Source organism: Phoenix dactylifera, unplaced genomic scaffold (genome assembly GCF_009389715.1).
Source record: "Phoenix dactylifera cultivar Barhee BC4 unplaced genomic scaffold, palm_55x_up_171113_PBpolish2nd_filt_p 000261F, whole genome shotgun sequence".
NCBI lineage: Eukaryota > Viridiplantae > Streptophyta > Magnoliopsida > Arecales > Arecaceae > Phoenix > Phoenix dactylifera.
The window spans coordinates 683,818-709,517 of NW_024067752.1; the positions used below are offsets into that span (position 1 = coordinate 683,818).

Sequence of the window (25,700 nt, forward strand, 5' to 3'; positions counted from 1 at the left end):
ATTAGTTGACAACAGCAACAATCAACTTCCTTTACTTCAAAAGGTCTTCCTTTACTACAACGTCACCACATCCTTCCCCATCTGCGACGACAATGGAAAAAATTACTAAATATAAGTAATGTGAACTTGCAGCATAGGCAAAGAAAAAGAAACATAAACATGAAAGGTTAGGCATACATTCTCGACTGCACCATCGATAATCATTTGGCCATTGCAATTGCACCACTTTTAAACCATCTAGAATCTGCAGATAAGTAAAGGGAAAAAAATCAGATTGCTTAAGTTTTAAGTGTGCACAGAAACCATATCTGAGTGCAGGTAACAGGTAACTGTGTGCAGAGAAGCAGGTAACAGGTAACTGTGTGCACAGAGGTTAAAGCGATGTTTTTTTTCTTCTACAGATTTCTATTAAAAAACATGGAGTATAATGGCATTTAAAATAAGAATACAGGGTGTGCCATGGCGTGCCATGGGATTGAAACTGTATGCAATGGTGTGCCAAAGGTGTGCCAAAGGTGTGCCAAGGGTGTGCAAAAGGTGTGCCAAGGGTGTGCCAAAGGTGTTCGATACCTTCAATGTATAGTAGAGCACCATATTGTTTACAGTATGACCTCATTACATGTCCTTCTGTTGTGCCGAAGCTTCCCGCATCGTCTACATCTCATATCACGTACTAACTCAACTTGAGAAGGTCTTCTCTTCTTTTTAGGCCTGCCAGGACGTGTCTTTTTCATAGGGGGTAGAATGTGAATCTCTTCAGATGCACTGTGCGGCTCCTCAATATCAGGAATTGGATTAATTGCTTCGGCATATGTTGTTCTATACAATTCAGCTTGGAACCAAATGTCAGTGAATTGGTACAAGGATCTGCCGGCCTTCTCGATGCAAGCACAAGCATGCTTACATGGCATGCCGAAGATTCGCCACTCGCCACAAGAGCAGCTGCAATTCTGGAGGTCAACTTTGCATGAGTAGTTTGTATCCTTTACGTCATATAACATTATGTTGGACGTAAACACGGATAATCTCCGACCATCTTCTGCATTTTTATGTAACACTTTCTCAGCATCTGGACATAGGTGGGTTTGAATGCTATATCCTTGATTACGCCGTTCATGCATCATCTGCATAATTTGAAGCCTGATATGGTCAACCATATGAGGGATAGGCAGATGACGAGCCTCCAAGATCCAACTATTAAAACACTCAGCCACGTTAGATGTCATAGTGCCCCAGCGTGGACCTGAAAAAATTGCGTTTGCCCAATGCTCGGGGTTGGCATGTAGGAGAAAGGTGGAAGCACCAGGGACTTCTGATGTAAGCTTCCCAATTAGCTTCTGAAAAACATTAAGCCTTGGAGTATACGCAACAGCATTTACTAAATCAAGCAGCCTCTTTCTGTTAGCTGCACGATAATGGACAAGCACCTGCGATCACAATTAAATATCAGACATTCCGGATGGTATATTACTTAGATACTTTCTACTTAAAATTATTTTCAATATTATGATGCAAACCTGATTCTTGAAGTTTTCTTTCACATGACGAATACAATATGAGTGGTAGCAACCAGGAAAGTACTTCGGCACCGATTTAATAATTCCCTGATGTCTATCTGTCATAAATGTGAACTTTTGACCATGATACGCACTGCAACTATGAATAGCTTCTTTGAAAATCTGGCAAAACCATTCCCAATTCTCATCAGTTTCTGTATCTACCACACCATAAGCTATAGGAAACATATCATCATTGCCATCTTTGGCAGTGGCGCCAAGCAATACACCCCCATCCTTATGTTTTATAAATGTCCCATCCATAAAAATTAGAGGTCGACATCCTTTTATGAAACCCAATAGTGAAGCATGAAAACAAATGAACAGACGTCTGAATCGACCTTCACATGTTTCGTACTTTGTAATGCTGCCGGGGTTGGTTTGAACAATGGCGTCGCAATACCACCGAATTCGGTCATAAGATAGCGATCTATCACCATAAATCTCCTTCATAGCGACCTCCTTACCATGCCAAGCTTGATGATACGGCAATTGAACACCATATTCCCGACGAATATCTTTTACAATGTCAGTCGGCTTATATAATGGCATATCTTGAAGTTTATCTTTGACAATGTTCGAAACCCAACGTTTTGAAGCCTTCGGATGCGACCGGACTTGCATCCCTCCTCCACATGTATGGTTACCGTTCATTTTTTTAATTGCAAACTTTTCACCATTACCAAGTCGAGAAGCATGGATACGCCATTCACATTCTTCATATGCACATTCCACAGTAAGTCGCTCACGATCGTTCTTTATGAACACAAAATCTCTGCAATTTGCGATACAAAAGTTGCAAATGCTGTCACGAAGAGTTTCGACATTCCTGAACTCCTGACCAACGCCCTCTATACAACTTTTCCAAGCATCCAACGAATTTCTTTGACTTCCTTCCTCTTCAATTGCAGCTCTCGTCTCTTCAACAACTTGGACAAAATTACTTGAGCTACTCTTTGAAATATTTTTGGATCTCCAACTAATTTCAGCACCATGGGATGAGCCACTGTCCATACAAAACGATAAACATAATTTCAGCACACTTATTAATGTTCTTTTAGCTTGAAATGAACAAAATAAAATTTCAAATATGGAATACCTGGTATTGATTACCACATCACCAGCTTCGATCAAGCTTGGAGAATGAGTAACAACCATCTCAATCACTGCCGCATTTAAGTTCACATGTATTTGATGCATGTTATGAACATCTTTATCGCTCATGAGCGTAACAACCATTCTAGATTTGTTTGGAATATAAAACTTAATTTCTATCATTGTAGAAGATAAATGTCTCCACCTTTCCACTATTTCCTTGAATATTTGATCAAGAGTTGTGTCTACACATATGGAAATAATAACAGCTTCGCTACCGTAACAACAAATGGCCATCAAAACCGGGCTACTACTGTTCTTTGAAGCCATCATAATGAAAATAGGAGGGATCAGCACAAATGATTTGGCGACAATTCTTGGACCTCAGCTCTGTTATAACAAAGTCAGACGAAGAGTGCAGAATCAGAGGCACATCAGCAAAATATCTCTGTTAAAACAAAGTTAGAGGCACACCTGATCTTAATTCCCCACACCCTAAGGCAAAATGGAAGAAGATGGCACACTGGAGCAGAACAAGGCATTCATAAACAAAGAAAACAGTTAACTTAATTCCGCACAAGCTATGGCAAAATGAAACAAGATGGAAAACAGTTAAGTTAATTCCCCACACCTTCTCCCGCCTTCAAACCAAAAAGCCTTCCGTTGGCCTCCAATTCGGGTCCCCAAGGTCTTGCTCTAAAAATCCTTCCGTTGGCTGGGCCGATAAGCATACAGTCCGTTGGAACCTGACAGAATAGCACAAACTATGCTTGTGGAGCTCCAAAGAACAGAGGACATCAAACCAAAAAGCCGCCCTACAGTCCGTTCGAACCTCAAAGAACAGAGCAGAATGCTTGTGGAGCTCCAAAGTCTTCTCTGGAATTCCAACGGTCTTCCTCTCCCGCCTTCCGTTGGCCACGCGAACAGGAAATCGGTGCCGAACTCCAAACGACATTGTTCCTCCCGCCTTCAAACAGAATCTCCTCTTCCGTTGGCCAGACCGAATCGAAACTCCAAACGTCTCCATTTCCCGCCTTCAAAATACTGGATCGGGGCATATTAGGCAAATTTTCTTGGACATTTCTCCTCCCAGGGACCGAAAATTATGGTTTCCTGAGTCTCTGGACCGGGAGTTACATTTTCGGTCAACAGGGACTATTCGTTATACTCCGGTCCAACACTGGACCGGTGATTAGTTTCCCCTTAAATTTTCTCTGCATACAGTTAAGTGTTCTATACATTACACAGTTAAGTTAAATATTCTCCGTACACAATTAAGTCTTCTCTGCATACACACTTAAATCTTCTCTGCACACAGTTAACTGTTCTATGCATCACACAGTTAAGTTTTTTTTCCTTTCCTTTTTCTTCTTCTTTTTTTTCTTTTTTTTCCTTTTTTTCTTTTTCTTTCCTTCTCTTCTTTTTCTTTCTTTTTCTTTTTCTTTCCTTTTTCTTCTTCTTGTTTCATTTCTTTTGCTTTCCTTTTTTTCTTTTTCTTTCCTTCTCTTCTTTTTCTTTCCTTTCCTTTTTCTTTCCTTCTCTGCACAGACTTAAGTATTCTCTGCATCACACAGTTAAGTATGTGCAGAAAAAACTTAATTGTATACAGAGAATACTTAATTGTGTGCATCATACAGTTAAGTGTTCTCTGCACACAATTAAGTCTTCTCTACACACATTTAAATCTTCTTTTTCTTTCTTTTTCTTTTGTTTTTTTCTTTTTTTTTCTTTTTTTTTCTTTTTTTTTCTACTTTCTCCTCTCGTGAGCCCTACGACACCAAAATGGGGCTGTGCCATGGCGGCAGCGGGAGGGGGCCCGGCCGCAGCCACTTTATTTATTTATTTATTATTTATTACAATATATTATTTATTTATTTATTTATTTATTCGTTCATCACATATATATATGTATTTATTTATTTATGGATTTATTTATCTATTTATTTTTTTTCTTTCTTTCTTTTTATTTTTTAATTTTCTTCTTTTTCTTTCCTTTTCTTCTTCTTTTTTCTTTCCTTTTCTTCTTTTTTCTTTTTTTCTTCTATATTTTCCTCCCGTGAGGCCGGTGGCGCCAGAAGGGGGCCGGGCCGTGGCGGCCGCGGAGGGGGTCCAGCCGCAGCAGCTTTATTTATTTATAATTATTTTATTTCATTAAAATATATTATTTATTTATTTATTTGTTCATTCATATATATATATTGATGCATTTATTTATTTATTTATTTTTCTTTTCTTTCTTTTTTTTCTTTTCTTTTTTTCTTTTCTTTTCTTCTTTTTCTTTCCTTTTCTTTCCTTTTCTTCTTTTTTTTTCTTTTTCTTTTTTTTTTCTTCTCTTCTTCCCTTCTTCTTCTTTCTTCTTTCTTCTCCTCCCGCGAGCCGACGACGCCGGAAGGGGGGCCGGGGCGCAGCGGCCGCAGGAGGGGGCCGCGGGAGGCGAGGTCGCCGGCGGCGGCAGCCGCGGCTGGCCAGAGGAGAACACCTCTCCTCCCGCTAGGCCGGCGACTTCGGAAAGGGGCCGGGCTGTGGCGGACGTGGGAGGAGGGCGGGTTGCGGCCGGCAACGGCCGCAGGAGGGGGCTCGTAAGGGGGCAGGGGCGGGGCCAATCCTAGCGGCGCGGCCGCGGGAGAGGGCTTGGGAGGGGGCGGGGCCGTGGGAGGGAGCGGGGCTGCAGGAGGGAGCTCGGGAGGGGGCGGGGCCGTGGGAGGGAGCGGGGCTGCAGGAGGGAGCTCGGGAGGGGGCGGGGTCGCAGGAGGGGGCTCGGGAGGAGGCGAGCCGGGGCCGGCGGCGGCGGGCCGTGGTCGGCGGTGGGGGGTCTTTTTCTTCTCCTTCTGGGAATGGGAGATGAGGAGGGCAGGGGCATTTTTGGCCTTTTTTAAAAAAATAAAAGGGGCTCAAGGACCGGAAATTAAACTTGGTAAAGATATTGGATGGAAAATTTTAAGACTGGTCAACCGGGACTTTTTGTTATAGCGGGGTCTTTTGGAGGGTGGGGAATTAATTACCCCAAAAAAAAAAGGTATTGACAATGCTGGGTCGGGCAGAGTTGGGTCAAGTACCCGTTAACCCGGTACCCGACCCAGTTTCTTGGAAGATATCTCCTCCTTCCCGTTCCCCAAACCCTCCCATCCGTGCCCTCAGCGGAAGGACGGGAAAAGGGTAGAACTACGGGGAGTAGCGGTCGGTGGTTCCGGCGGTCGGAGAGCGGCAATTAGCGGCAGCCGTTGCTCTCGCCGACGGTGTCAGCTCGAGTAAGTTAATTTTTTTTCCCCTCTCTTTTTCTTCTCTTTTCTTCTGATCTTTGTTCCTTTTTCTGTTCTTTTTATTATTATTATTTTTAATATTTGGCCACCGCTGGACTTTTAGCGACAGGGATTCCGGCGGCGGGTAAAGTTTCCTCCCACTGATACCCAAAAAAATCGGAAAATAGAAAATTGAAACTAAAGTTTAAATTGTGTTCTTTTGTTTCGTGGGTGCTCGAATCAAATCATATTATTTGTATATTTTTCATGGAATTTCTTGCATCGCTACTAGAAATGTTTCCTACTAATTTGCATTGCGAATCTTGAATTGCTTGTGAACATGAAACATGAACCTACAATCTCTTTTTAGGGTATGGAAGGTTATGGGATAGTTGGATATAAAGTTAAATCCATTTAATCAACGAGTTGTAGGAATGGACTTAACGAGACTTGGTTGGGCCACATGCGAATTTTTTGATAAGAAAGAGCAAATGACCTGGTGCTTTGATACAGACATGCGACGTATATGAATGCGGACCTGCAAATGAATTAATAGGTATTTTTAAGGCAGTGTTCAAATTTATCTGAAAATTCTATTAAGGAAATTTCCCTTTGGCATTTGCCTCATTAGCATGTCTTTCTTTTCATTTTTAGCGGGCAAGCTCAGCAGGAAATGCAAAACTAGTACTGCATTTAGCAGGTTGGAGCTTTAATGGAGTGTTTCAATAGAAAATAGTACTTGATATTTAGTAATAACTGTAAACAATTACCCGTGCGAAGTTTGATGTGTGGGTTTGAGAAATTTCAACCACTAGAAATGCAAAACTAATATCTAAACTTGATCTCCAAGGTTATATGGCACTAATAAAGATGCATACTGTAAAGAAAGGTAAAAGCATCTGGAGGTGGGTGTTAGTTTTAGTGTTACCTGGACTCTCTCATTTAGCTCAAAGAATCTTTGTTGGACATGTATTAGCAAGTTGGACATGCATTGGATATTCTCGATATTCATCAAATTCTTTGATTGCCGATTTTATGGATAGGAGTAGTGTTGGACTCTCCGACGAATGAGTTTGATCCATCATAATGACATTAGAAGTGGCTCTTTTTTCCTAGCTTGGTTAAGATGGGAGGTGATTGAAAAAAGCATTGTGAAACATCATGTATGTTTTATCCTTGAGATAGTTTTGGAGTTTAGACAATGAACATGTATTTCCTTAGTGATACTATTAGTAAGACAAATGATACTAAGATTTTAACTATTCCTAGAACTTCTAAGATGATATGCTAGTCCCTTTTGTCGCTTGATTGTATTATGTTTTCTAGATGCAGCTGCTGAACAGAGTTATATATCATCATTTATCCTTGTGGCCACTTCTTAGAATCTGTAAAAGCATCACTGATTTACTATTATTGTGATAAACCTATTTCTTTGTGTGCAAAGAAAATCACTATCGTAATCCTTGAAATCATTGAAATCAATAGTGACATAATGAATTAATTGGTCACTGATATGTTAGAACTACAAAGGGTAACTTTTTCAATTTTATATTGAAGATGTGACTTCTTGCAAGAAAATATTGAATATGTCGCACACTAATAAATATTGTCCTCTAATATTTTGTATGTTGTGTATAAAAAAAGTAAATTTGGATTTAGTTGAAATTATTTTTCGCAAGGTGTCCCTATATCTCATGTGTGTTGAGGGAGAATCATTTTTAATTTGGTTAACTGAAACCACAAAAGGTAATTTTTGTGGAAATGTGATGTAAAAATTATACAATTTGTATTGGAAGCTATACTTATGATTTTAAACTAGTTACAAGGAAGAGTGCAAAATTAATAAGCACTTACCTGCATTTTGTGGATAACAAAAAGTATGCACCCCTCAGATTTGCAACATGTAATAAGTTATCTAGTATGAATCTTAGTAGATCATATATTGCAATCAAATTTCTCTTTTATGGATGTTCCTTTAGAATTAATGCTGGCGCTAGGGGTGCAAATGGGTCGGGTCGGATCATGAGTGACTCCGACCCAACCAGGTTTCTTATTCAAGTCCTAATTTTTGATCGAGACCCAACTGGTCATTTGGGTCAGGTTGGGTCCATGTATAACCCGGACCCGACCCAAAAAATTTGGATCCGGTTCGGGTCGGGGTCTTGACAAAAAAAATATTGGATTTGCTATCTCGCCCTAGTTATATTATTGAGTAGAAAAGGGTATTCCATGAAACTTGATCGCTCTGGCATCTGAGACAGTAATATAATAAATATTGTACAAGAATCACATGCTAGGACAGTATATATAGAGTGTTTATAATGGATGCTGTATGAAATACGAAGATTGTAGAAAGATCTGCATTTTGATCGGAATCAACAGTCCAAGACCCTTCTTATGCACAAGACCAAGCAGTGCTTTTTTCCTAGAAACCAATAAATGAGGCCCAGACTTGCTAAAAAAGTTGCAGTCCTATTCATATGAGTATTTTGAAAGAAGAAACCGTTGGTCAGTTTGATTCCCCGGGCAATGATCTCAGAAACCCAAGTACATGACCAATAGCCATATAAAAATAAACAAAAGAAAAATACTAAACAAAGGATTGGAGCTCTCTTTAAATTCTGAAGCACCACCCACCATCGCATCTCAGACCATCACTGCCAACGCGAACACAGAGTTTTTGTCTTCTTGAAGCATTTGGGAAGCTATCAAATAAAATCCATGGATTCCAAGAAGCCCAACAAGATCACAGACATAGTTAGGCTTCGGCAGATGCTAAAGAAGTGGAAGAAGCTTGCAATTGCACCAAAGAGCAATAGCAAGAGCATCAAGTTCCTGAAGAGGACCCTCTCCTTCTCCGACACTTCATCGGCACTCTCCGGAGATGTCCCCAAGGGATATCTCATTGTATGTGTTGGAGAGGAAATGCAGAGGTTGTGATCCCTACCAAGTATTTGGGTCACCAAGCCTTCGCAGTTCTTCTCAAAGAAGCAGAAGAGGAGTTCGGGTTCCAGCAGTTCTGCTATTGTTCCTTTGAGGCCGACATTGCTCAGGCCCATCACTTATCGAAACCAATATGCTGATCAATAGAGAGACTGTTGGTGTGGGATAAGTTTTCGCCAAAACCAATGTGTGGTCCGGGTCGGATCAGGGCCGATCGTAGGATTGAAAATTGAAAAATACTCAAATTTCAAGTGGATCAAGTCTGAATTCTAATAAACCCAGATCCAACCCAAAAAATAAAACAGGTCCAATTTTAGGATCCAGCCCGGCCCCACGGGTTCTCCATAATGGGTTGGATCAGGTCTAAGCGGGTCGGGTCGAGTCGGGTCATGGGTCAACCCGTCCCATTTGCAACCTTAGCTAGCGCTTCATAATCCACAAGAGGAATCCTATTCCTGTTTATAAGTTTCTTATAAGTTGATGGGTAAATTTTAGGTCGTATTTGACTTAGAGCGTCATCGTGCAACTACGCCAAAATGTATGTGTTTGCTTCCACTTGTTAAATTACACATTTGCCATTTTTTAAATTTTAGGAAACTGAATGTAAAATTTTATTCTTTCAAAATCTAATTATCCACCTAAAATATTTCTTGAACCTAGATGTAAAACTTTTTCATTGTCTTGTCATCCTATAAAGGTTCAATTAGGCCAATGATCCTTGTAAATGGCATATTATACTGTCTGAAAGATACGAAACCTGTATACCAAAATCAAAACAGCCATTCACCAGTCCAATGGTCACAATGTAGTTGTTTCATGCTAACCATCATTCCTATATGTGCTAGTCAATTTAGCAAATAATCCTGTGACCATAATTATACAAATGATTGTTAATTCAGTAATTTCATAGCAATAAAATTGAAAGGCCATGGTCTCAAGTGGATAGTACTAGTGTACAATTGACCTACAAATTTGCTCCCTTAGTTAGGCCAGTGTAAAGTAATATCAATTTTTGTTGCTTCCTAATGACTTGTAGGGGCACAAAAACATGGGATGGACATCTTTCTCTTGAGAACACCACAATCAATAGCAACATTCTTGAGAAATTCAGAACTTTGGTTGGACGACAGTTTTAGTTCCAGCAGTTTGTGTAGTTTTGATTCTAGAGGTATTGACTTCTTATATGGTTGCATTCATAGTTAGCAGGGAAGAAATAAATGGGTACATTATCATTAGTTGGACAGTCGCGTACTAGCCTTGTTGATGCATGTTCGGAAGCATTGTGTGATGCTATGCAATGAGGCTTCAATATCCGGTCTTAAAGGGCATATTTTTTTTTGGGATTCTGAGCTGAATCATTTTTTGGATCTAAATGATTTGCTTTTGGTTGGAAAATCTTCAAATCTGCATTGGTTGATAATACCTAAATTAAAGCACAAAAATGCATGATGATATATCTATTTACATGTGCATGTCTCTCTCTATAATATGTATGTATATAGGTCAGCTTGATACCAAATCCCATGTTAATTACTTTGACAACCATTTGCTACATTTTTATTTGTAGAAGATATGTTTTCACAAGTTCCAAGTGCACAATATTTTAAAATTATGACAAGTAAGTAGACCAAAGTTGGTAGACCAAGTTAGTCTATATTAGAAGATAAGGTACACATGGAGGAAAATTTCGTTTTCTTTTTTTTGTTGGTAATTTGAGGGAATTTTCATGTTAAGTACTAGTACACGTGCTAAACCAAGTTAAAACATATCAAAAGTTGCTAAACCAAGATACTTTATGTCATAAAGTAACTGAAAGTTTCATCTTAAGTACTTGTAAAAATTTCATGGATCGTGGTCATATTGCCATTTAATGATTAGGATCAAGCCCGTTATCATTTAACTTCTAGTCCCTTCTATTTTGTTCGCATGTGCGTACACACTTATTCTTGTTTATAGATTCCTATTCCCTTTTTTATACACAGGCCAGGAACTAAAAATATTAAATAGCCATCGAAACAAGAGATTAGAGATAAAATTTCTTGGTCAACAAGCCCTGAAGATTGAATGGCAGGCAAAACAAGAAGACGAAATTAGGTTGCTGAAAACAATGACACTTGGGTGAAATGACACTACTTGTTACCACATATGAGCCCATTGTATATGTTGAGAAGCCATACATGGTAGATTAGAGCCTTCAGAAAATTTCTAAGAGTGTTCTCAGTAGACAGTGTTGTGTCAAAAATATCGCTATCCTACAGTTGAAATTTATATTTTTGATGCTCACTCAAGATTTCTGACTATCATAAAATCCTACGAAAAATTATGAATTTAGATTAGAGGCTATGACCGTGGGTAGGAAAATTCACTTACCCTGATTCTTCCAAACACTAAACTGTGCACAAGCTCAAGCATGTGCCAGCAAGCATTGTATTTAGTCTTAGCTATTTGTTTACTGTAGACAGAGTGGCATCTATATTACTTATTTGCTGGTAAGGTTTGCTGAACTGGTATCGAGACTTGTGCCGATCAGCTATCGGTTCGCTACGGGGTGAACCAAGCATTTAACCCCGGTTCGACGGACCATGATTCAAGCCTTTGGAGATATTAAAAGGGAGGGGGGCTGAACCAGTTCAAACGGGTGCGAACCGAGCAGTTCACACCGGTTTAGAGCGTTCACGCTATTTTCTGAAAAAACAGCAATGAACTGTGCCGATTCGGTTCGGTTCGGTACGAGGTGAACCGGGCAGTTCGGCCTGATTCGGCAGACCATGTTTGCTAGTGTATTTAAACACACATGCTTATGCAACATGCAGATGACACACATATGCACTCATATTGTTCTTTTCGGTTGAGCAATTCTTACATTGCTTCTAAGAAAGACATAGGTACCTTGGATTTAGCCTAACTAACAGATTGCTTATCTTGGCTGAAAGTTGGCCTAACTATAGACAAGTAAAGGATCTCAAATTAAAACATTGTTGCTGATAGCTACTGCACAAGATATTCGTACATACATTATCAAGTTCTGGATATATATTAAGCCTGTTATATTAGTCCAAGTGGCTTGTGTAGAGTATTTCGAAATCATAATTTACACCATTTCCTGAGCCAAGGAGGACTGCAATTCATGTTTTCTTATTCTTTTGACAACTTGAAGATGTATGAACTCATAATTTAAGAAGCAATCTGTTCTTGTTTCTACTTCTTTTAGTTGTTCATGTTTGTGTTTGCCCTTATTTACACATCCAAGGATGTCATTGAACCAATGAGACACAGGAGCAGGCAGCTGGTGATCTGATATAAGTTACAGGAAATCAAACATGTCATTAGCATTAGACAAGAGTCTCGAAATGCATTAGAAGAAGTGACAAGAATGTAAACATTGAATATATGTACTTTTCATACTTATATTTGTTATGGAAATGCACATCATTCCTGATGAGAAACTGAGAGTTCTATGCATGATGACAGATATTTTTGGAAGTAATAATTTGTCATATGAGGTTAAGTTGAGCATAAGCTCGGACGATACTGAGAAATACCTGTGAAAATTGTGAGACAAATAATATATATATATATATATATATATATATATATAGATAGATAGATAGATAGATAGATAGATAGATAAAATATGGGCAAAGTCATGTAGATTCACATGTATGTGTATACATGAATAAATTATTTATGCATATTTGCGTATAATATCATAACCTTACCATATTGTTGTATTTTGTTCCAGAACTCTGAGTTAATTAGGCATCTTTAATTTCAATATCTTTGATTTACCCAAGATGGGGATTTGTATTTCATAATATCAAATTTCTTTGAACAAGATTTGTCTGCGATAATGATCTTTTCAGTTGTCATATTCAGTCTAACAAAATTGAGTAACCTTAAGGTTCTAGCTATGTTGACCAACATTTGTTTGCTTTTTGTCAGATCTTTTGGCTTTTACAAAATCTTAGTAGTGGGAAACTTCTACTTATCGTATTTGCATGAGAATCTCGTCCTTGCAGATGTTTTTTTCAAATCATTTCCTATTCTAAACTTTTTTAAGAGATCCATTTCCCTGTATCCGCACACCAAATGCACTACCAGATCTGCTCCCTCTTGTGGCAACTAAGTTCAAAATATAGACAGATCTAGTGTACGGATTTTGAGAGTCTTTAATTGTTGTGTCTGGATCTTCTGGAAGATCTTCCATCTACTTTTGATTCTAGGTATCGCCAGAAGCTTGCCCATCTTTGCCATATGTTATGCGGCCTGTGACAATCCAAAAAAATTGCTAGCACAATCTGAGATTTGGACATAGTTATATTTTAATTCAAGCATTCATTCGACACTTGGTAGGCATCCAAATAAAACTTATATTGGAGGTACGGCCATATAGTTACCAAAAACATCTGCTGGTTATGCTCTAAAGGTCAAAACTGAAATACTGTCTAAAACGTATATATGTTTCTTCTATTGCTTTTGATAGCATTATAAGCAGTTCATAATCGATTAATAGTCAAATTGGTTGAACTGCCAAAGAATCAAGCTCATTTAGTTGGAATTACTGCTAATTGAGTTCAGAGTATGATATCCTTAATTACCTATTATTCATAAAAAGAGATGCATATTTTTTTTAGGAAGTCTAATATGCAAGTGCAATCCACTCATATAAGATAATCTTGTGGATTAAAGTGTGATATCTGAGAATTTTCTACAATCAACTCTCGATGCAATATCAAGACCATGTATTGGAGCCAAGTTCATGGCCGCTGCAATTCTATGCGAAACAAACGTGTTTGTAAGAGCAATTCCTTTGAAATGGACATAAAATTATTCTTGGATACTCCAATTTATGATTTCTTCAGATTCGACATTTCTTTTAATAATTTTTTCCATCAGAAAAGATATTTCTTTTAGTAATTTGTTAGATATTTCATCCTTATAATGCTATGACCATGAAAAAGTGATGGATGTAATATAATTGTGGTGCAACTGATTTAGTATTTCACCTATTTTCATTTTTGACATAGTGCACTGCAATCTGATTTGTTGAACTTCCTCTTCTCTGTACTCTTCGATATATGGATCATGTATGCTCATCCAGTTAACCAACATGTATGGCATTGCGTATTGTCCCTTGTCAGGATTATCTATGGCTGGAAGGAATCGTATCCCCCGTTACCCTATAAATAATGAGCCACATGGCTTCCACGAAGGGCCTCCACCCCCTTTCCCCCGAGTACATGGATCCATGCCTCTACACCCTATTGAGGAGGAACTCGCAATGCAACATGATGAAATTAGGAGGCTTCTTGCTGATAATCGGCTTCTTTTTGAGGAAAATGTGGCTATTAAGAGAGAGATGGCTGCTGCTAAAGAAGAGCTCCATATGTTGAGTCAGGCCATTCCTAAGGTCCGGGCAGACAAAGAACTTGAGGCTAGGGAATTAATCCAGAATGGTCTGAAGCTAGAGGCTGAGCTTCGTGCTCTTGAACCTCTGAAGGCCGAGGTACTGCAACTGCAGTCCGAAGCACAGAAGCTGGAAGCTTTGAAGCAAGAGATGGCTGCCAAAGTTCAAAGTTTGTCGCAGGATCTGAAACACTTGCAGACTGAGAACCAGCAAGTGCCCACCTTGAGAGCTGAAATCGATGGCCTACGTCAGGAGCTTATTAGAGCCAGGTTTGCAGTTCTATGATCATTTCATTGCTTATGTCTTGCATCTCTTTTTTCTCTTACAGACAAATGACAACAAAAGAAATACATAGATGCCTAAAGCCAAATGATATGTAAATTACTTGATTAGCTTGTTCCATCTTAACGATATTATATATGGATCACATTGACAGGACGGCGTATGAGTATGAGAAGAAGGCAAATTCTGAGCAGATAGAACAGAGGCAAGCAATGGAGAAAAACCTTGTTTCCATGGCTCAAGAGCTTGAGAAGCTGAGGACAGAGCTGGAGAGGAGATCGAGGGGACCTGGTAATTTTTTCCCCTTTTCACTTAGTTATTGAACCAGTTCTGGATAACTGGGCCTTCAAACTTGTTTTATAGGTGCTGGGGCTTATGGAATTATGAACCGCAGCCCTGACATGGGCTACCCAGGTGTTTTTGGTGATGGCTATGGTGGTGAGAAAGGCCGTTATGGCACTGGTCCTTGGGCATCTTATGAACAGCATGGTCTTCCTCGCTACTGAGGTGTTCCATCCTTCTTCCAAGTCATTAAGACCTTGCTTTTGTTTTTTGGAGCTATGATTTAGCAACGATTCTGCTCTGTGCATATAATCTAAGTTTAGGATTTATGGTTCATTTTAGAGAGAGACTTAAATTCTCAACAATGTAGAAGAAACTGTTTTGGACGACCTTAGTGGAGATGCACTTGTATCCTTTGTTATGGTGGCTTACATTTATGTTTTCTTCCCCTTTTCCTAACCATAAAGTTGGATAGAACCATGGATGTTGATAGACCTTGGAACACAACCGGCACTCATTGGGGTAAGCTTTTTGGTTAATAATTCTTATCATATTTTGTAACTGTGTTAAATCTTATCATTATCATTGGAAGTTCTTAATTAACCTGTGCATCAGGTGGTTGATTTTTAAGCCTTATAGGGTGGAATTTTTCCACGTAATTGAGTTTCACCTAACTGTAGAATGCCCAGTTCAGCTTGTAAACATTATTTTATCATCTTTTGAGACAACAAAGTGAACTTAACTGTGATTAGTCTCAGATTTTGATGTCTATTATAGTCTACAGGTGAAAAGTTGTTAAGGGGTGGTCATGTGATTCTTCTTTTCTATTTTATCTTTCTACATAAAACATAAGGTGCATGAGGATTTAGATAGCCATGCATTAGAACTGCATCGTAATTTCTTTCTAGGTAATAACATTTTTGAGGTAGAAACTTTCTTCCTTAATTTTATTAAATGCAAATGCTGAAACCAAGTTATTTGGAACATTTCATATAATGTAAACTCTAAAGGCTTGAAAGTTAATTGGACTCGCCAACGAAAACCAGAGTTTGCTGAGCATCTCAGTGAATTTAAACCATTGACTTGGAAGTATAGGATGTTTCATGTTATGGACTGATTGAAGAAAACTTTTTTTTTTTTTTGGATCTTTTCCATCTTTTCATTTGTTCTGTTATATTTCAATATCCTTTTGTTCTATATCCAGTGATCAACATTGAACAGCCTTGTGCTCTAAAAGGAATCCATGTCAAAAGTAAGGCCAGCGAGATAGATTGCAACCATTATGGCAAATGACCTAGCTAATCAAATTTTGTTTTTGAGGGGTCTTTTAGTGCTTGCATGTCATTCTTCAGCCATGACAGAGCAATGAAAATAGCTACATATGTTTGGATGTCTGATTCCTACCCACTGAAATCTTCAGCTTTTCAGGACAAGTAGAAAGCCATCAATTTACATGGATTACGTTCTTACAAATTTTGACATTAATGACCCCTTATCTCCCAGGTAATACTAAATAAAATAAGGCTTAACCCTTATTTTGGTTAAAAACTGTCCCATTTGGTTTGGAGACCGTCAACATCCATAACTACTAGCAGGTGAAGACCTAATGTTATATCTAAGAACTACACAAATTTCTCATACAATTAACCAAAAAAAAAAGTTATATTGTTGCCTTTTGTGCTCTGTAACTTGAATTCAAATAATAGTTATTATATGGCAACTATCCTATTACAGCACCCATTATATAGTAAGAAACAAGTAAACAAATTTAACAATTTCACAGTTTAATTGGTTAAATATTATATCTTAAAGTAACGGCCATGCAACTTTGCTGAAGACGTGGTCTGCTCCTGTTTGTTTGTTTGTTTTCCTGTGTGCATGCGTGGCCCATTGCCCCTGGGTCGTCAGGCTCGGCTCAATTAATTAAATTTTGGTTGCCAAGAGCCAGCAAGAGCACCTTTTCGCCTTACCCCATGAGCTTGCTGCACAAGCGAGAGAGGGAGAGATATGGAAAGTTTCTCCTTCACCACATCACTTATTTTGCAGCTCTAGAAAACATCGAATTTTTTATATGGCCGGCAGCAATGAACTCAAAATGAAAAAAAAAAAGATCTCGATGGTGATTCTGTTTTCTGTAATGCTCAGACCGAATCCCCCTGCTTAGAAAATTTGGATGTTCTCCCTCACAGGTCGTCGTTATGGACAACCGGGAGAAGAGTAAGGATTAATAAGTTCAAACCATCCTGGGATTAGATAGTTTTAGTCAATCTGCTGGGAGAAATGAACGAGTCTTCTTCGAATAGAGCAGCAATCAAGTATTAAAACATTTATGCTGGTAGATCAGAAGGAAAGAAGGTACAACCATACACAATAAGCAGCTCCTGGTAGTATCCTACATGCATATGTGAATTACCAATTACAAACTCCAGATCACAGGGCACCATCCTGAGAGAACAGATGGGTTCATCCCTGCCCCTCTCCTGCTTCCTTCTTTGGGGCTTCTTTGATCTCATCCTTGGCATCTTCCTGGAAACCACAACACATGAAAGATCGTTTAGGATGGATGATACAAATATGAAATAACTCACAGACAGCAGAAGCTTTTTAAGGCAAGAAAGAGACCGTGATATCGGAGGTCCAAAGGGTCAAGTTGTCTCGGAGAAGCTGCATGATCAGAGTACTGTCCTTGTAGGATTCCTCGCCCAAACTGTCTAACTCAGCGATGGCCTCATCAAAAGCCTGAGAAGGACCAAAAAACATTCAGCAATGGATGAAATAAATCAATAAAACCACCACCTTTAAGGAAAATTTTCAGCCAGGTCTGGAATCAACAATGTTTATGCAAAGAAAAAAAAACACCATTTTCATGAAAAGAGTTCAAAGGAAATACAGACGAAGGAGCCAGCAATGTCTCAAAACAGTCATGGCATTACAATTAGAATGGAATATTAAGGTGCTTGATTTTTTTTTTTTAATAGCATCTGGCAAGGGCCGACTTCCGAAACATGGAATTGTATGGGAACATATGAATTATATGATAGCTGCCATTCAATATCGACTACCATAACAATAAAACAATAAACTTTAAGTGCAGGATGCATCAAAGGAGGTCAAATTTTCAGATTTTTGGTTTTAAGATCAAGGATATATGTCAATGTTGCTTTATATGAAGTTGCAATATTGAATTAAGCTAGGCTTCAAGGCCTTTGATTATTAGATGCTTTAATTGACACTAATAGGGATGCGTATGCATTGTTATTAAAGGCTCAAAATTTACTGTTATTGTGGAGGGGAAATGTACATACAAGGTTCCTGATGGGCTTCCAACGCAGTCAAATTTTCCACCGGATCAGATATTCAGGAACAGCTAGACTAATAGATCAAAAGTCAAAACACTTGATACCAGACTAAAAATTAGGAAATTGACTGAAGAGTTATAGTTCAAAATGCTATAGGACAGATCTAAATGATGGATTTTCAGAGAAAATATTTTAAAAAATGTGCTAACTTGAAAAATGACAGGTAAACAGAGAGGTCAGAAATTATCATGCAGTTAAATAAATCATCTGTTAAATTTCTACAATAAATTCTGAATTAAATTTGTCACTCATTCCATGACCATATGAAGATCAAGACCAAGAAAAAAATTTGAATTCCTTACTAAAACTAGGATTCCTTTAATATATCCAATTGATTACGAAACCTGATTTCACAAGCAAAACAGAGGCATAACTGATAATAAACGTTGAATTTGAATTGACAACTTTGAAGTCTCATCACCAGCAAAGAAATTACAAGATCACCTACCCCCTAAAGTAGTCCTAAAACTTAATTCAAATTGAGGATAACAAATTATTAAAAAAATATATCCTTATGACTCAACTAACTGGTCTCCTTGCCAGATATGAGCAGCACATGCTTCCCTATATTTGAATATGGAGCTCTATTTTATTTAAACGCCTCTAGAACCTCCATACAATTTGCCATTCCAGATATACCTACGTATATGTATATATGTGTTTTCATGTAGCTGAATTTGATTCAAATTGAATTTCCAACCTTGCAGAAAAAGTTTTACACTCATTTAATAATTATAAAAAAAAAAGACCCAACCATTCACAGAGCTGCCATTATGTATATGTTGTAGCAAAATCATGCAATCAGTACAAGTAGTCTCATCCAAGTCTGATCCTCGTGGCCAATTGTAAGTGGATATAAAACCGTTTATGCAACATGATTAGGTCTCATGTGAAAAGTAATAAAACTAAACACTTATTAACTCCTAAAGTTCTCCCATAGAGTTTGCTTTTTTATTAACTCATAAAGGATTCGAACCTTCTACCACTTATTTTATCTCCTATGCTCTCTCTCCAATATATAATCTGATATGTTCCATATTATTATGGCATACATGTTTGACAGATCTAGATCAAGTGATCAATGAACTTCAGCAGGTTCATTAGATTTAATATTAAAATACTGAAAATCTGGGGAAAAAAAACCTAAGCATAAACTGACAAAGCATGTTTACTTGGAAAGAGGAAATTACAGAATACAAACATGATACTGAGCTAATTCAGCCTAAAATTAGGTAGGGTACTTTAGATGATTGCAATTTGGAGAGAACATATAAATTAGTTTTCCTCCCACCAAGAAATAATAGCAGTAAACAATGTGTAACTTGCAAAGCAGTTTAGTTTCAGGTGCAAGGCAGAAGAGGGGAAAAAAAGAAGCACATTATTCATTCTATATCTAAAAGGAAAAATAATAACAACATGAATAATAAGTTGAGAAAACTAAAGAAGTATGTGGATTATAAATGCACCATTTTTGCATTGACATGGCAGCACTTGATCATAAGTAATTGTTGTTCACCTTTCTAGTTCATCGAGTATCACATGATGAACCAAGCAGGCTTGTACCGTATATGGACTCCCAAGCACTTTTTTTTTAAACCCCTCTCTAGTTTCTCCCCGTCCAAATCTGGTTTCCATTAAACAAATTAGTACATTGCACATGCAATGCAGTGTCAGATGGACAGCTAGCGTAGCTTTCTAACAATTCATATTCTAGTGGTTTTGGCATGGATGTGTCAAGGCTACTCTTTGATTTGAGACCTATTTAATCTCTCTGGAGGAGCAGGAAAGCAAGAAACAGCCAAGTAGGAGGTGCTACAAGGAAAGCATTTAGAAACATGGAGGATAATTGTATAGACAATTTTAGTGGTGAAAATCCAATCTTCCTAGAATTCATGAGATTGGATATCTTTGTATAACTACTTTTTTCCAATAATACCCCATAATGTATCTTCAATCCAACTTGTAAATCTTTGATATATCCAACCCTTAGTCATGGCCCCCTCTCTGTCTCCCACAACACACATGTTCCCATTAGAAATAATGAGATTGATATGATTGTCTAACAACTTTTTTCCTTCTAACCGTACCCTATCATGTCTATCAACAAACCAACTTGAAAACGTTAACTAATTTAACACTCAATCAAAACCCTTTGTTTATCACACATAAAAATAAATAAATAAGTAATGAGACTTCAATATTCCACTTCTTAAACTTTTTATTTAGTTTTAGTCCATTTGAATTTGAACTTTACTGAAATAGCAAAAGGCTCCAAAATTGTTTGGCCCAAAATCAGGTCTAAACCATAGTCGGCAAAACAGTCACGAACCGTCCGGTTCGGGGCATCTCGAGTCGTATCGGCGGCGGACCGGAGCGGTTCCAGCAACAAAAACGGGAACCAGCGGCGGAGAGGGAGAAGAAGGAAAAAGAGAAAAAGAGAAAGCGGGGGAGAGAGGGAGAGGAAGAAAGAGAGAGAACGGTGGAGGCCGGCTGGCCTCCTCTGCTGGCGAAGGCCGGGGAGCCGCCGTGCAGAGGAGGCGGAGGCCGGGGAGCCGCCGTGCAGAGGAGGCGGAGGCCAGGGAGCCACTGTGCGGAGGAGGCGAAGGCGGAGGCTGGGGAGCCTCTCCCCCGCCTCCTTTGCGCAACCTCCGTTAGCTCTCCGACGGCCTCCCTCAGCCTCCCCCTTCTCTCTCTTTTCCTCTCTCGTTCTCTCTCTCCCCCACCTTTTCTACTGTGTCGGTACAGACCCGGCACGGCATAGGGCCGTACCGACCCATATCGTCGGGCAACCAGTCCGGGGCCCGGCACCGGTATAGCAATCCTTGGTCTAAACAATTTTAACCTTGCACTTACGTGAATGATATCGTAGTAAGGTCTCTATTATAGCAAATTAAATCATCCACCAAAAACAGCCACGTATGCAGTCGCTTAGACATACAGATTCATGTAAACACACAAATACACACACATCGAGGCTGACACCAGTACATTCACTCAACCATTACACCGAACCATGCAAATATTAACACATAAAATCTCAGTACGTAGTTCAGGCATAGTTTATTATGAGGCTACCAATCCTAACATCCTAAGTTCCACTTCACAAATAGTTTACTGCAAGAGGTAGCCAGTATCAGATAATACCACAGGCATTATTTGTGGATATAAACTGCAAAAGAGCATGCAGTCAACAAGGGTAATGATGCAAACAAGGATAGTAGAAACTTTTGCGACATGTTCTTTCTTTCTGCACAAACTTTTAAGATATGTTTAGAAAATGTTTTTAGACAAACATGTTCTACCAGTTCTATTGACGCTTTGTATGTAAGAGTGCTTGGTGGTGCTCAAGATACAAAAACAAGCATAAATAATTATACCTACTAAACAGGTATGAATACAATAATTTTAGACTGTTCAAGATCTAGCCAGTACTTAACAACTTTATACATAAACCAAAAGAAGCGTGATTAGCAGAGACAAACCTGTTTTGCAAGACTGCAAGCACGGTCTGGGGAGTTCAGGATCTCATAATAGAACACAGAGAAATTAAGTGCCAGCCCAAGCCTTATTGGGTGAGTTGGGGCCAGTTCAGCCAGAGCAATATCCTAAAAAATGTACAAAAATTGTTTTTAAACTAATAAAATATGAATAATTTGGCAAAATTCATTAAAAGAAATACTTGAAGAGAATAAATTATATAAATATGATCGATATGATAATTTGCTGCAGTAAGCAAAGTTTCTCTGAATCATCATGATAAACCAGATGTTCTTTATTCAATGTAAATGAATAGGTGAATGACAGGGAAATAAGCTTTAAGTAAAAAATTGAATTGCCTATCAGGTAGTTATATTTGGTCTTTTCCCCTCTCCAAGAGATACTAGTAAAAAGGCACCACCAAGACATCAGCAGTGCTGAATCAAAGGGAAGGGGGGCCAACCTGAGCAGATTTGTAAGCCACCAACGTACTCTCAGCAGCCTCCTTCCTCTCTGCCCCAGTCTTAAACTCCGCGAGGTACCTGTTCAGCATGATCACTCAGCAATATTCAGAAGAATTTTTTCTTTCATCTACCGCTAACTCTAAATTCACGCTCTACGATTCCACCAACCTGTGGTAATCTCCATTCATCTTGAGGTAGAACACCTTGGACTCAGCAGCAGTGGAGGAGGGAATGAGGTGGGAATCGAGCAGCTTCAGGATGCCATCACAGATGTTGCTGAGCTCGGCTTCGATCTTGCCACGGTACTCCTTGATCACGGCAACACGGTCCTCGTTCCCGCGGCTCTCCTCCTTCTGCTCGATCGAGGAGATGATGCGCCACGAGGCCCGGCGGGCCCCGATCACATTCTTGTAGGCCACGGACAGAAGGTTGCGCTCCTCCACGCTGAGCTCCTGCACATCCGCAGTCTTTACCACCTTCTCCATGAATTCTACCATCTCCTCGTACCTCTCTGCCTGCTCGGCCAGTTTGGCCAAGTACACATTCTCCTCACGAGTTGATTCGGCCGAAGACATCTTTTCTCCTTCTCTCTAAGTATAACTTGCTACCTTCTCCTATATTCTGCAGTCATTTAATAACAGATCCAGATCAAAATTATTTATTTCCATTCGCAAGCTGAGAAAACGAATCCAGAAAATACGAATTGGCTCAATTTCTTCCTTTCTTCTCTTTTCCCCTTTATTTCTGTCTTTCTAAGTCTCCTAAGAAATCATCAATTGAGTTCTTCTTCCAATTTCTTAAGGGAAAAGAGAGAGAGAGAGAGAGAGAGAGTAAGAAAGCAAAATTAGCAGAAATCGTTAGATTTCATCCAAAATATTCCTTCCTTTGCAGGATTAAAAAAAAAAAATAATTTCAGAACTACGAGAACGAAGAAACAGAAAGTGACAGAGAAGAGAAAAAAATCGATCCTTCGAGTAAGATGCTAATTTTCACTTGGAAATTCAAAGGAAACGTCCAAGAAATCATGAAATCCAACCTCATAATTTGGGGGTAAAAAATAGAAATTCCTTGTACCGTAGAAAAACAGAAGCGAGAAAAATTACCGGATGCAAGGAATCGTATGAACCAAACTAGTAACAAACGGGCAGACTTTCAACGGTATTATCGGATCGATCAGAGAAATGGAGTCACGCCGAGATGAGAAAGGAAGAAATCTGCCAAGAAAAAAAAAAGGGGGGGGGGGGGGGGGGGGGGGGGGAATACCTAATAAACTCTCTCCACCTTCTCTCTCTATCCTCGTTTCTATCTCCTCGCACCGGCTTTGGGTTTCCGTGGGTGGGAATGGGAGGTTGCGAGGGCGAGCCGTCTAACTCTGGGAAACCTCGCCTGCCGGTCAATCACCAACGGGAGAGCGACACGTGGTGGAAAGACCCAAAAAAAATAGACAGAAAAAAAAAATCACATGTTTTTGTTCGAATATTCGAATTCAGAAAATGAGGGGCGCATGATTTACAAAAAAAGGTGTTACTCGGAACATTAGCTGGAGGTTCTAAAATAAGCCTCTAAAGGAGCTTCTAAATTGTTTGGAATCATAATAGTATTATACTATTATTTATGGGCATTATAGTATGCTTATGGACATTATTTGGAGATTCATCTAATTTTTTTAGAGAAATGACTTGAAAAGGTGATTTTTTTGACTAGTTTTTCCCATTTAGCTTCTTTGATGGGGACCCCTCGGTCAAATGCCCCACACCAAGCGGATTCGTCCTTGAATGCTTCAAGCCTTTAATGATTGCCCTGCCTAGACCGATTTGTAGGTAACGTTCTTATGGATGTCCATTTCTCTATGCTGTGGAATTTTAGACTATTTGTAGGGATTACTGGCTGTAGTTTATTCCACGCCTAGATCTAGATGAATCACTCAATTGCAAAGATAAGCAATAAAAGAAAATAACTAATGATTTAATTCCATTGATAAAAATCTAGTAAGGAATCGGAAGGATCCCTTACTAGCCCAAGTTCTAGAACAAGATCTAAGGACCGAAAATAATAGGCACAATACCTCCCAAGCCTTGTGGCCGAAAACACTCAAAATTCAGATTTTCCAAAGACCTCTCGAGGGAATATCTCAATGAAAGCACCAAACTGAACCAATCAGATGTGAAAATTTCAGAGTTAGAACATTACCCCTTAGGAGAGAATATCTCAATGAAGCAGAGTTGTTTATGTCTCCTAGGAGCCCCCACCTTCTAACTTTCTTAAGATGAATTTCAATGGCAGTGCTGCTAAAGGTGGAAGTAATGGAAGAGGAGGCTTTGTCATCAGGAACCACAATGCCAGACTTGTGGCGGTCGAAGGCTAGCAGATTTTTGACACTTCAACCATTGGAGCTGAGCTTAGAGCTGTGTAGGAAGGCATCTGTTATGTGAAACTTACTTTGGGTGCGGCCTGCATTCACCTCAAAGGGGACTCGACCATGATGATCGAGTGGCTCCGAGCCCAACACAGCGAAGAAGGTGGGCAGTCATTGCTCTATAATATACAGAGACTAGCGAGAGAATGCGGTTTCTTTCGGCATAACACTCCCATGTTTACTAGAAGGCGAATAGTGCGACCGACTAGGTAGCCTTCTTTGCAGCATAACACTCCAGCGAGTCCCTTTGGGAGAACCAAGTGGTTATTTCTTCTTTTCTCCATCAGCTTCTTTTTTTAAATTTTGTTGGCTGCACTCAAAAAAAAAAAAAATATTGCCTTTTATAATGTTTTTCATCTCAATTTTCCATGTTTTATCTTTTGAATATCTAATTTTATGATCATGCAACAAATTGTTTAGGGTTTGAAGAACCCTAACAAAGCAACCTTACAACAATCCCCCTGCTTCATTGTTGCAGATAACTTGAGGCTCGTAAGAATTAGACAAAATAAATTTATCGATAATATAAGCAAATAAAATAGTAAGGATATTTATCTTCTAAATTTATTTATTTTTTATCATTTTTGCAACAACGAACTATATTATATCTGCAGCTCAAGTTGGATATACTGGTGCAATGGCGAGGATTTGTGGTTTTGCATATGGCATTGTGTTGTCATAGGGGGGCATGTATTTTAGGTGGTTCCAAGCTTCTTGCAATCATTTATGAGTTTGGATAGGGAGGGGTGCTTCCCTCGTACAACCAAATTTTGCTTCTAGTTATGTAGACTATTTAACTGGTTGAGTAGAAAAAAACAACTAAATTTTGTATCCTTCCAAATCCGGTCAGATCATAATTTTATATTATTTAAATAATCCAATTTTTTGGCCACTTAATGCATTTGCTAAAACTCTCCAAATTACATAATTTTTAGTTTGTAAGCAGTTTAGAGATAGTAGATCACATCCAATAATTCGAATTATGAATATTAGGCTCCTATCGTCCGATCATAACTTGACTGGCTTTGAGTGAAAATACACTCGAGTGTATCAAATACACGTGCGCATGCACGCACGTGCCCATGCATGTGTGGATCTATATGTGTATGTATTTGTATATATATGCATGTGTGTATGTGTGTGCATGCGTCTGTGTTAGAGGCTGCTGAAATGGAAACAA

General features: G+C 38.9%; 3 protein-coding genes across 4 annotated transcripts; 1 reads left to right on the forward strand and 2 right to left on the reverse strand.

Moving 5' to 3' along the window:
- Window positions 1-200: 200 nt before the first annotated feature.
- On the reverse strand, window positions 201-2,780 carry LOC120105333. The gene is made up of 4 exons (XM_039117693.1): window positions 2,656-2,780; window positions 1,518-2,562; window positions 1,304-1,427; window positions 201-244 (listed from the first exon to the last, which is right to left on the reverse strand). Exons 1-4 carry the CDS (start codon window positions 2,778-2,780, stop codon window positions 201-203), a joined length of 1,338 nt encoding a protein of 445 aa, XP_038973621.1.
- A 2,965-nt stretch (window positions 2,781-5,745) lies between these two features.
- On the forward strand, window positions 5,746-15,330 carry LOC103715040 (protein FLX-like 3). The gene is made up of 4 exons (XM_008802544.4): window positions 5,746-5,899; window positions 13,975-14,509; window positions 14,677-14,813; window positions 14,886-15,330. Exons 2-4 carry the CDS (start codon window positions 13,983-13,985, stop codon window positions 15,026-15,028), a joined length of 807 nt encoding a protein of 268 aa, XP_008800766.2. The 5' UTR covers window positions 5,746-5,899; window positions 13,975-13,982; the 3' UTR covers window positions 15,029-15,330.
- Window positions 15,331-17,076: 1,746 nt separating this feature from the next.
- Window positions 17,077-23,478, reverse strand: LOC103715039 (14-3-3-like protein). Of its 2 annotated transcripts, none has more exons than XM_008802543.4 (6): window positions 23,368-23,478; window positions 22,273-22,725; window positions 22,104-22,182; window positions 21,646-21,768; window positions 17,427-17,543; window positions 17,077-17,330 (listed from the first exon to the last, which is right to left on the reverse strand). In XM_008802543.4, exons 2-6 carry the CDS (start codon window positions 22,677-22,679, stop codon window positions 17,268-17,270), a joined length of 789 nt encoding a protein of 262 aa, XP_008800765.1. In that variant the 5' UTR covers window positions 22,680-22,725; window positions 23,368-23,478; the 3' UTR covers window positions 17,077-17,267. The 2 variants fall into 2 exon arrangements, with proteins under 2 accessions (XP_008800765.1, XP_008800764.1); XM_008802542.2 differs by having other exon boundaries at window positions 23,208-23,431.
- Between the last annotated feature and the right edge of the window lie 2,222 nt (window positions 23,479-25,700).